The 12,183-nt window shown below is 35.1% G+C and overlaps 2 protein-coding genes across 6 annotated transcripts in view; both read right to left on the bottom strand.

Moving 5' to 3' along the window:
• Positions 1-12,183, bottom strand: part of LOC126942223 (zinc finger protein 724) — a 715,842-nt gene that overhangs the window by 499,813 nt on the left and 203,846 nt on the right. The window lies entirely within an intron of this gene.
• Positions 1-12,183, bottom strand: part of ZNF91 (zinc finger protein 91) — a 227,612-nt gene that overhangs the window by 11,581 nt on the left and 203,848 nt on the right. For 2 of the 5 annotated variants that reach the window (XM_050769479.1, XM_050769477.1), the window contains exon 4: positions 4,228-7,507. In XM_050769479.1, the coding sequence (XP_050625436.1) occupies positions 4,446-7,507 (3,062 nt within the window). In that variant the 3' untranslated portion in view covers positions 4,228-4,445. Of the gene's footprint in view, positions 1-3,198; positions 7,508-12,183 lie in introns of those variants that run through there. The other 3 variants (XM_050769481.1, XM_050769480.1, XM_050769476.1) reach the window with 2 other exon arrangements.

Raw genomic sequence — 12,183 nt, forward strand, 5'->3', positions numbered from 1 at the left:
TCTATTCACCAACAGCAACCAAACAGAGAATTAAATCAAGAACTCAACCTCTTTTACAATAGCATAAAATAATTAAATGAATATACCTGATGAAGAAGTCGAAAGACCTGTAAAAGGAAAATTACAAAACACTGCTGAAAGAAATCATAGACAACACGAACAAATGGAAACACACCCCATGCTCAAGCATGGGTAGAATAATTTGTGAAAATGACCATACTGCCAAAAGCAATCTATAAATTCAACACAATCCCCGTCAAAATACCACCATCATTCTTGACAGAGTTAGAAAAAACAATACTAAAATTCATATAGAACCAAAATTCATATAGAACCAAAAAAGAGCCTGCATAGCCAAAGCAAGACTAAGCAAAAAGAACAAATCTGGAGGCACCACACTACCTGATTACAAACTATATAGGCCATAGTAACCAAAAGAGCATGGTACTGGTATAAAAATTGGCACATAGACCAATGGAACAGAGAACCCAGAAATAAACCCAAATAATTACAGCCAAGTGATTTTCAAAAAAGCAAACAAAAACATAAAAGTGGGGAAAGTACACCCTTTCAACAAATGGTTCTGGGATAACTGGCTAGCCACATGTAGGAGAATGAAACTGGATCCTCATCTCTCACCTTATAAAAGAATAAACTCAAGATGGATTAAGGACTTAAACCTAAGACCAGAAACTATAAAAATTCTGGAAGATAAAATCGGAAAAACCTTTCTAGGCATTGGCTAGGCAAAAATTTCATTACCAAAAACCAAAAAGGAAATGCAATAAAAACAAAGATAAATAGCTGAGACCTAATTAAACTAAAGAGCTTTTTGCATGGCAAAAGGAACAGTCAGCAGAGTAAACACAACTCACACAGTGGGAGAAAATCTGCACAATCTATACACCTGACAATGGATTAATATCCAGAATCTACAACAAACTCAATTATACGTCTGACAAAAGATTAATATCCAGAATCTAAAACAAACAAACAAATCAGTAAGGAAAAAAGAGAATAAAAACAACCCCATCAAAAAGTGGGGTAAGGACATGAATAGAAAATCCTCAAAAGAAGATGGCCAACAAACATATAAAAAGTGGTTAACATCACTAATGATCAAAGAAATACAAATCAAATCCACAATGCAATACCACCTTATTCCTGCAAGAATAACCACAGTCAAAAGATCAAACAACTGTAGATGTTGGCGTGGATGTGGCAATCAGAGAACACATCCATGCTGCTGGTGGGAATGTAAACTAGTACAGCCACTATAGAAAACATATAAACACATATGGAAACCAGTGTGGAGATTCTGTAAACAACTAAAAGTAGAACTACCATTTGATCCAGCAATCCCACTACTGAGTATCTACCCAGAGAAAAAGAAGTCATTATTTGAAAAAGGTACTTGCACATGTGTGTTTCTAGCAGCACAATTCACAACTGTAAAATCATGGAACCAACTGAAACGCCCATGAATTAACGGGTGGGTAAAGAATCTGTGAGATACATACATATGTGTCTGTGTATGTGTATGCCTGTGTACATATATATATATAGTAGGTATAATGTGTGTGTATATATATACACACGTACACACATATATATGTTGGAATACTACTCAACAATAAAAAGGAATGAATTAACAGCATTTGCAATGTCGTGGAGAAGACTGGAGACTATTATTCTAATGGTAAAACAAATATCATATGTTCTCACTGATATGTGGGAGGTATGCTATGAGGATGCAAAGGCATAAGAATAATACAATGGACTTTGGGTACTTGGGGGGAAGAGTGAAAGGGGAAGGGATAAAATACAACATATATGGTGCAGTGTATACTGCTTGGGTGCACCAGGATCTCACAAATCACCACTAAAGAACTTACTCAACTAACCAAATACCACCTGTATATAAGTAACTTATGGAACAATAAAATTTAAAAAAAATTCTTATAATTACAGACAGGCTCACATAATGAATTCTTCATAAACTATTACACAGGCCGGGCGCAGTGGCTCAAGCCTGTAATCCCAGCACTTTGGGAGGCCGAGACGGGCGGATCACAAGGTCAGGAGATCGAGACCAGCCTGGCTAAATACGGTGAAACCCCGTCTCTACTAAAAAATACAAAAAACTAGCCGGGTGAGGTGGCGGGCGCCTGTAGTCCCAGCTACTCGGGAGGCTGAGGCAGGAGAATGGCGTAGACCCGGGAGGCGGAGCTTGCAGTGAGCTGAGATGCGGCCACTGCACTCCAGCCTGGGCGACAGAGCGAGACTCCGTCTCAAAAAAAACAAACAAACAAAAAAAAACAAACTATTACACAGGCCAGGCCTGGTACCTCATGCCTGTAATCCCAGCACTTTGGGAAACCGAAGTGAGTGATCACCTGAGGTCACGCTTTGGAGACCAGTTTAACCAACATGGTGAAACCTTGTCTCTACTAAAAATACAAAAATTAGCCCAGGCAAGGTGGCTCACACCTGTAATCCCAGCACTTTGGGAGGCTGAGACGGGTTGATCATGAGGTCAGGAATTTGAGACCAGCCTGACCAAAATGGTGAAACCCCGTTTCTACTAAAAATACAAAAATTAGCCGGGCATGGTGGCACGTGCCTGTAATCTCAGCTACTCAGGAGGCTGAGGCAGGGGAATTGCTTGAACCTGAAAGGCAGAGGTTGCAGTGAGCCCAGACTGCACCATTGCACTCTAGCCTGGGAGATGGATTAAGACTCTGTCTCAAAAACAAACAAACAAACAACAAAAACAAAAATTTAAAAAAAAACCTATTAAACAAAAAAGAAAATTAGGGTTCATCATGAGTGCCGGTCAAGTTAAAACAGAGAATTTTACAGTAATAAATTCAATACAAAGCAGACAGCATAAATTTGCTTTCAGCATTTTTGAGAATTTTTGTTTTCTAGTAAATTAGACACCTTCTTAAAATGATTTATTTTGTTCCAGTATTGCTTTTTTTCTCCTATAGTTTCAAACTTATACTCACACTCCAGAATTTATTTACACCTAAGATTCATCTTTAGACTAATAGATGTGTATTTTTAACTCAATGTAAATCAATACTAACAGTCCATATGTTCTTGCAGGCAGAGGCCACATGTTCAAAGAAAAATATATTAAAAAAATTTTAAAGATTTATTCGGGACTCAGAAATGTATGTATTTTACTTATGTTTGTATATAATTTTTATTATGACCATAAAAATAATCCTGTAGTCAATAATAATTGAATTGTACATTTAAAAATAACTAAAACTGTAGAATTGAATTGTTTGTAATACAAAGAATAAATGCTAGAGGTAATGGAGACTGCATTTAGTCTAATGTAATGGTTATATATTGTATGCCTGTATCAAAATATACCATATAGGGCATAAATATGTACACATATTAGGTATCCACAAAAATTAAGAATACATTTAAATGTGAAAATAAAAATAAAAATTTAACCTAAAGGAACAATATTCTTTAACTTAATGGCAATTAAGTCACTGGCAAAAAAGATTACAAGAGATGTCAATCCATTTATCTTACCAAACAGTGTATTTTTACCATCTTTTACTTACACCCTTGAGTAAGGTGGAATAGGTTAAAGTTAGAGGCATAATAACACTTCATTGAATTCACTATAGTATTTAACATGTTAAAAATGTTGAGTTGAAAAGTTAAGTTCACATGTAATTTATAATTTTAAAATATACTGCAATATTTCATAAAAATACAATCATACTAAATTTTAACTAAAATTAAGAATGTTTTCCTTTCATAATAATGCAGAAGAATACTAATCTGAACACCTACCTCATGCGTCACTCAATATTACAAGTTAACCACAAAGCTCCTCTCTACTTAAGTTTTCATCATGCATCTTACATTTTAATGGTCCTTACCTTTCCATAGAAAAGGTCATAAATAATGCCTCTTCATATTTGTAATGCTTTTTCAAAATACTCTTCTTACTTTAAAGACATATTTTCTGATCGATCTTTTGACAGTAATTACACTTCTAATGTTTTTATTTAGTATGAACGCTCTGATTTTGAGTAAGATGTGAGCAGGTATTAATGGCATTTTTACTTTGTCTATATTTGTACACTTTTTCTCAAATATAAATACTTTCCTGTTCATTAAGGTGTGAGCATTGGTTCAAAGTTTGGCCACATTGTTCACACTGGTAGTTTTCTCCAGTATGAATTATCTTACCTACAATCAAGTGTGACAATCATTTAGATGCTTTGTCGTATTCTTCACATTTCTAGGATTTCTCAGCAGTATGATTTTCTTGATGTTTAGGAAAGTTTGAGTTGTCAAAAGCACTGGCACATCTTTCAGGTTTGTAGAGTTTCTCTCCAGTATGAATAATCTTACGTCTGTTAAGAATTCAGGACTTTTTATAGACTTTTACCACATTATTCACACTTCTAAGATTTCTCTCCAATACGAGTTATCTTATCTGTAGTAAGGTGTGAAAACTGGTTAAAGGTTTTGCCAAATTTTTCCTGTTTGTAGGGTTGCTGTCCAGTATGAATTTTCTTATGTCTGATTAGGGCTGAGGACCAGAAAAAGGATTTGCCACATTCTTCACATTTGTAGAGTTTTACTCCAGTATGAATTACCTTATGTTTAGTAAAGGTTGAGGACCGGTTAAAAGATTTCCCACATTCTTTACATGTGTAGGGTTTCTCTCTAGTATGAATTTTCTTATGGTTAGTAAGGATTGAAGACTGGTTAAAGCCTTTGCCACATTTTTCACATTTGTAGGGTTTCTCTCCAGTGTGAATTATCTTATGTTTAGTAAGAGCTGAGGACTCTTTAAAGGCTTTGCCACACTCTTCACATTTGTAGGGTTTCTCTCCAGTGTGCATCCTCTTATGTCTAGTTAGGGTTGAGGATTGGCTAAATGCTTTGCCACATTCTTCACATTTGTAGGGTTTCTCTCTAGTATGAATTCTCTTATGTCCAGTAAGGGTTGAGGATGATATAAATGCTTTGCCACATTCTTCACACTTGTAAGGTTTCTCTCCAGTATGAATTATCTTATGTGTAGTAAGCTTTGAGGATCGATTAAAAGCTTTGCCACATTCTTCACATTTGTAGGGTTTCTCCCCAGTGTGCATCCTCTTATGTCTAGTTAGGGTTGAGGATTGGCTAAAGGCTTTGCCACATTCTTCACATTTGTAGGGCTTCTCTCCAGTATGAATTATCTTATGTTCAGTAAGAGTTGAAGATTTCCTAAAAGCTTTGCCACATTCTTCACATTTGTAGGGTTTCTCTCCAGTATGAATTATCTTATGTGTAGTAAGGGTTGAGGATTGGCTAAAAGCTTTGCCACATTCTTCACATTTGTAGGGTTTCTCTCCAGTGTGCATCCTCTTATGTGTAGTGAGGTGTGAGGGTTGGCTAAATGCTTTGCCACATTCTTCACATTTGTAGGGTTTCTCTCTGGTATGAATTCTCTTATGTTCAGTAAGGGTTGAGGACCAGACAAATGCTTTGCCACATTCTTCACTCTTGTTAGGTTTCTCTTTAGTATTAATTACCTTATGTGTAGTAAGATTAGAAGATTGATTTAAAGCTTTGCCACATTCTTCACATTTGTAGAGTTTCTCTCCAGCATATATTATTTTATGTTTAGCAAGGGTTGAGGGAATCTTAAAAGCTTTGCCACATTCTTTACATTTGTAGGGTTTCTCTCCAGTATGAATTGTCTTATGTTTAGTAAGGGTTGAGGAATGGTTAAAAGCTTTGCCACATTCTTCACATTTGTAGGGCTTCTCTCCAGTGTGTATCCTTTTATGTCTAGTTAGGGTTGAAGACCATATAAATGCTTTGTCACATTCTTTACATTTGAAGAGTTTCTCTCTAGTATGAATTCTTTTATGTTTAGTAAGGCTTGAGGACCAGATAAATGCTTTGCCACATTCTTCACACTTATAAGGTTTCTCTCCAGTATGAATTATCTTATGTGCAGTAAGATTTGAAGATCGATTAAAAGCTTTACCACATTCTTCACATTTGTAGAGTTTCTCTCCAGCATGTATTATTTTATGTTTAGTAAGGGTTGAGAGTCGCTTAAAAGCTTTGCCACATTCTTTACATTTGTAGGGTTTCTCTTCAGTATGAGTTATCTTATGATTAGTAAGGGTTGAGGAATTGCTAAAAGCTTTGCCACATTCTTTACATTTGTAGGGTTTCTCTCCAGTATGAATTCTCTTATGTTTAGCAAGGGTTGAGGAATGGCTAAAAGCTTTGCCACATTCTTCACATTTGCAGGGCTTCTCTCCAGTATGTATCCTCTTATGTCTAGTTAGGGTTGAGGACCATATAAATGCTTTGCCACATTCTTCACACTTGTAAGACTTCTCCCCAGTATGAATTATCTTATGTGTAGAAAGACTTGAGGATTGATTAAAAGCTTTGCCACATTCTTCACATTTGTAGCATTTCTTTCCAGCATGAATTATTTTATGTGTAGTAAGGGTTGAGAATTGCTTAAAAGTTTTGCCACATTCTTTACATTTGTAGTGTTTCTCTCCACTATGAATTATCTTATGTTTAGTAAGGGTTAAGGACTGCCTAAAAGCTTTGCCACATTCTTCACATTTGTAGGGTTTCTCTCCAGTGTGTATCCTCTTATGTTTAGTAAGGGTTGAGGATTGCCTAAAAGCTTTGCCACATTCTTCACATTTGTAGGGTTTCTCTCCAGTGTGTATCCTCTTATGTCTAGTTAGGGTTGAGGACCATAGAAATGCTTTGCCACATTCTTCACATTTGTAGAGTTTCTCTTCAGTGTGTATCCTCTTACGTCTAGTTAGGGTTGGGGAGCAAATAAATGCTTTGCCACATTCTTCATACTTGCAAGGTTTTCCTCTAGTATGAATTTTCTTATGCCCAGTAAGGGTTGAGAGCCAGATAAATGCTTTGCCACATTGTTCACACTTGTAAGGTTTCTGTCCAGAATGAATTATCTTACATGTAGTCAGATTTGAGGACTGATTAAAAGTTTTGCCACACTCTTCACACTTGTAGATTTTCTCTTCAGCACAGGTTATTTTATGCGTAATAAGGGTTGAGAGTTGCTTAAAAGCTTTGCCACATTCTTCACATTTGTAGGGTTTATCTTCAGTATGAATTTTCTTATGATTAGTAAGGGTTGAGGACCAATGAAAGATTTTTTCACATTCTTTACATTTGTAGGACTTCTCTGTAATACTTATCGTATGTCTGTTTGAATTTAAAAATTTATGAAAGACTTTCAAATATTTACCACATTGAAATACTTTGCTCCGGGTAGTTGTGAAACACTGGTTAAGTTTACTATAACAACCTCTGTGCACTTTACACTCATCCACACTTTTACAACTTTTTCTTAACTGTAAATTCTCATGTCCACATTTTTCATATTTTCTCAGTAATACTTTTTGAAAAGAATCTTCCATGCCCTGCTCTGGCCAAAAGTCTTGAGCAAAATGAGGACATATAGCTGAAAAAAAATTAAAAATAATAAATTACTCCACTGACCGGACTCAAATGAATATAGTTTAAAAATCTTACCTATAAAATTACACAAACTACATAAACAAAATAGCACTGCAAAATACCACAGGCCCTAAGTCTTTTTATTTATTTATTTATTTATTTATTTATTTATTTATTTTTTTGAGATGAGTCTCACTCTGTCGCCCAGGCTGAAGTGCAGTGGTGTGATCTCGCCTCACTGCAAGCCCCGCCTCCAGGGTTCATGCCATTCTCTTGCACAGGCCCTAATTCTTTCATAGGCATATATATGTAACAAAAACATACAGATCAAATTACGTCTATATTAATAAGTGTGTGCAGTGTCTTGGGTGAGCACAATGCAAAAAACCACACAGAAAAAAAAGAAATCTGTTAAATTTACCCGACACAGCTTTTCCTGCTTCCCATTATAATAGAGTGCCTTTAGAGGTAAATTGCCAACTCTTGGTTTCTGTTTTAAAAGAAAGGTAAAATACTAGCCCATTCATTTTTATTTCTAGCTTTTAGGGGCTTTTCCTGACACTGGTTTCTGTCTCTTATGACATAAAGTGTTGAGAGAAACCATGGCATAATTTGGAATGACAGTTTGAGTGCTGAAACCAAAGAAAAATGTTACAGCAGCAGAGAGACCACAGTACCACAGAAAGGAAACAGGCATAGCAAGTGATTACTGACTCCTACAAAGTAACATGAGTAAACCCTCTTAATTAAAAATAAACACAAAATTTCAGACAACACATACCCTAAGAACATATTGGAGAAATTCCCCTAATCATTAGACAAGATAGTTGTTTTCAGACTATGCCAGGACAAAACTACATTATAAAGACTTTGACAGGTAGCTTTTTTTGATGTCCACATCTCAATCAAAGATTATAATATATACAAAATAGGGCAATATGATTCCACCAAAAATATAAAAATTTCAGAAAGAAACCATAAAAAGATATATACATTAATTTTAAGAATTGATAATAAATTGAATAATACTGATTAAAATAGGAACAGAGACAACTACAGAGAATCAGAAAAATGAGGATGAGAACAAAAATATTTACGATTTCAAAAAAACAGAAATTGTGGAGGTAAAAATATAAAAACTGATCCTAAAAGCAAGAAAAAATGATGTAAATATAAAGAAGCTCAACAAACTAGGATCACAGAAAGATATTTATAATAAACACATATATAAGCACGATTTCAAAAGTCACAGACAAAAAAAAAAATCTTTGAAGCCGCAAAATAAAACTGATGTGCCAGGCCAGGCATGGTGGCTCACACCTGTATTTTAGGTACTTTGGGAGGCCAAGGCGGACAGATCACCTAAGGTCAGGAGTTCGAGACAAGCCTGGCCAACATTGCAAAACCCCGTCTCTACTAAAACTACAAAAATTAGCCAGGTGTGGTGGCGTGTGCCTGTAATCCCAGCTACTTGGGAGGCTGAGGCAGATCATGAGGTCAGGAGTTCGAGACCAGCCTGACCAACATGGAAAAAACTCGTCTCTACTAAAAATACAAAATTAGCTGTGTGTGGTGGCACATGCCTGTAATCCCAGCTACTCAAAAGGCTGAGGCAGGAGAATCGCTTGAACCCGGGAGGCGGAGGTTGCGGTGAGCCAAGATCGTGCCATTGCACTCCAGCCTGGGCAAAAGGAGCAAAATTCCGTCTCAAGAAAAAAAAAAAAAAATTTGGTAGTTAATATGTATTAACATTTAGCTTTCAAGATAAAAACATTTTAGCAAAATGTTGCATGAAAATTTCAAGATGATTAATAAGACTACATATTTAAATATATTTTGTGGTAAATTTTGTTTTTGACAAGTAAAAATAATAATAACTAAAAGATGTATAGAGTTATGATAGTTTTAAATTATATTCACATTTAAAAGTGTTTCTCCCACAAAAAAAATATAGATTCATAAATAAATAGGATGTTGAAACTGTAAGAATTTTATGACTACTGAGCTACACAGGATTAGAAAATCATTCACAACAAACCTACACAACAAATATACAAGTTATAAAAAATACAAAGATAACATTTATACTGGCAAACAAATATAGAGATAATTCTATTGGAAAAAGACATATGGCTCAATCATATTTGATTTTGCTCCAGACTGTCTTAAATTGTATAAAGTTACATATTGGCATGCACAATTATTATACTAAAATATCAAAGCATATATAAATGTGTGGTGGCATACCCTAAAATATAAAACACAAAAATACAAAATTGCAAAACCAAATTAAAACATGGAATGTGAACCTTATTAGATACCATCAACTAGATTAACATATTAAGAAAATCTTAGAATATGGAAAAAAATAATACAGAGGTTACTTGAAAATAAAAAAGGGTGAGAACTTCCCAAATTTTGATGTAACAAAAGAAAAAAAAAAACTCTAACCAATAATACTTGATTTAAATTTATTTCACTTTAAAAAGAAGATGAAAATAAAAAATTTCCAAAATAAAAAGTGAGAATGTTCATCACCACTAGCATAGTTCTACAAAAAAGTGCTACATGGTGTCCAGGCTCCGTGGGCTCTGCCTGTAATCCTACAGTTTTAGGAGGCAAGTCTGTTAGAACACTAGAAACCAGGAGTTTCAGATCAGCCTGAGTAACGTGAGACTCTGCATATAACAATAAGAAATGCTAACATGAGTCAGTTTTGTTTAAAAAAAAACTACTGGACAGTATCATAAAATCATATATAAAATAAAACTCTCTATTAAATGTAAATATACAAATACAGAAATCTTTACTATCATAATGATGATGCTTAAAACCCTGAAAGATCTTCCATAGAATATTTAAAACAGAATGAAAATGGTAATTGTAGACACCAAGATCCCATTTTCAATAATAGAAGATTCATATAAAAAGGAATAAGAAAACAGAAAACCTAGACAACACTATACACTGTATTTATTATTCTGCATATAGAGGAATACCTGAGAGTGGATAATTTATAAAAAAGGAAGTTTATTTGGCTCACAATTCAGCAGATTGTATAAAAAGTGTGTACCAGCATCTGCTTCTGGTGAGAGTGTCAGCAAGCTTACAATCATGGTGGAAGGTGAAGATTAATTGTACGTACCACATGATAACAGACAGAGCAAGTATGAGGTGAAGGAGCCACGTTCTTCTAATAAACCAGCTTTCATTTGAATTAATAAAGCATACACATTTTGATTACCAAGAGGATGGTGCCAAACTATTCATAAAGACTTTGCCCCATGACCCAAACACCTCCTACCAGGTCCGACATCTAACATTTAGAATTAATTGTAGCATAAGGTTTGGGTAACATCAACATCAAAACCATATTGTAGACCAACTAGGTTTAACAGACACGTACAAAACTTTTCAGTCAAAAGCAAGGGAATACACAATATTCTTATTTGCACCTGGTGTATTCTGTTATGATACACACTAAGTTTTATTAAATTTAAGAATGTCAGGTGGGTGGTGTAGCTTATGCCCATAATCCCAACACTTAGAGAGACCAATGTGTGAGGATCACTTAGAGCTAAAAGTTTCTGGCCAGCGTGGGCAACACAGTGAGACCCTATCCCTACAAAATAATCAAATAATTATTTAGACGTGGTACTTTGTAGTCCCAACTACTTGAGAGGCTTAGGTGGAAAGATAACTTGAGCCCAGTAGGTTGAGGCCGCTGTGAGTCAAGATTATGCCAATACACTCCAGCCTGGGTGACAGAGTAAGATCCTGTCATCAAACAAAAACAACAAACACACACAAAAAAACAAATAAATTTAAGAAGATCAGTATTATCCACTTTGTGTTTTCTGATGAAAACTATATTAAACTGGAGATTAAAATGGAAAAATCCCAAAATACATTAAAATAAAACACTCTTCAACATATTTTTGCTCAGGAATAAAAAAATTTAATGTTTCAAAAATGTCAATACAACCTACAGTGGTAGACAAATTCAATATAATCTTTATAAAACTCCCAATAGTAGTTTTTTAAAGAAATATTGTTTGAGATGTTAAAATTTTATTATGAACTATAGCCAACCACCCACCGAAAAATACAAAGAGGCATTATAACTTCTGATTTTGAAACATATTAAAAGCAACAAGAACAAAAACAATGTGGTACTCACACAAAGACAGATAAACAAATGAAAGAAGAGAGTAGAGCCCAGAAATGAACTCTTCTGTACATGGCCAAATAATCTCCCACAAAATTGACATGAGCACACAACAGAAGATAATCTTTTCAAAAAATTGTGTTAAAAACTGAATATCCATACTGATAAAATAAAGATCAATTATTTCCTTAAACCATATGTGAAAATCTTTTAATTAGACACAAGAAGATAACTTTTTTGTTGTCGTTGTTTGTTGTTGTTGTTGTTTTGAGATTGAATCTCACTCTGTTGCCCAGGCTGGAGTGCAGTGGCACAGTCTCAGATCACTGCAACCTCCGCCCCCGGGTTCAAACAATTATCTTGCTTCAGCCACCCAAGTAGCTGGGATTACAGGCACCGGGCACAGCGCCTGGCTTATTTATGTATTTATTTATTTTTTTTTTTGAGACGGAGTCTTGCTCAGTCGCCCAGGCTGGACTGCAGTAGCACGATCTCGGCTCACTGCAAGCTTC

The sequence above is a fragment of the Macaca thibetana genome, chromosome 19 (genome assembly GCF_024542745.1).
Source record: "Macaca thibetana thibetana isolate TM-01 chromosome 19, ASM2454274v1, whole genome shotgun sequence".
NCBI classification, from domain to species: Eukaryota; Metazoa; Chordata; class Mammalia; order Primates; family Cercopithecidae; genus Macaca; species Macaca thibetana.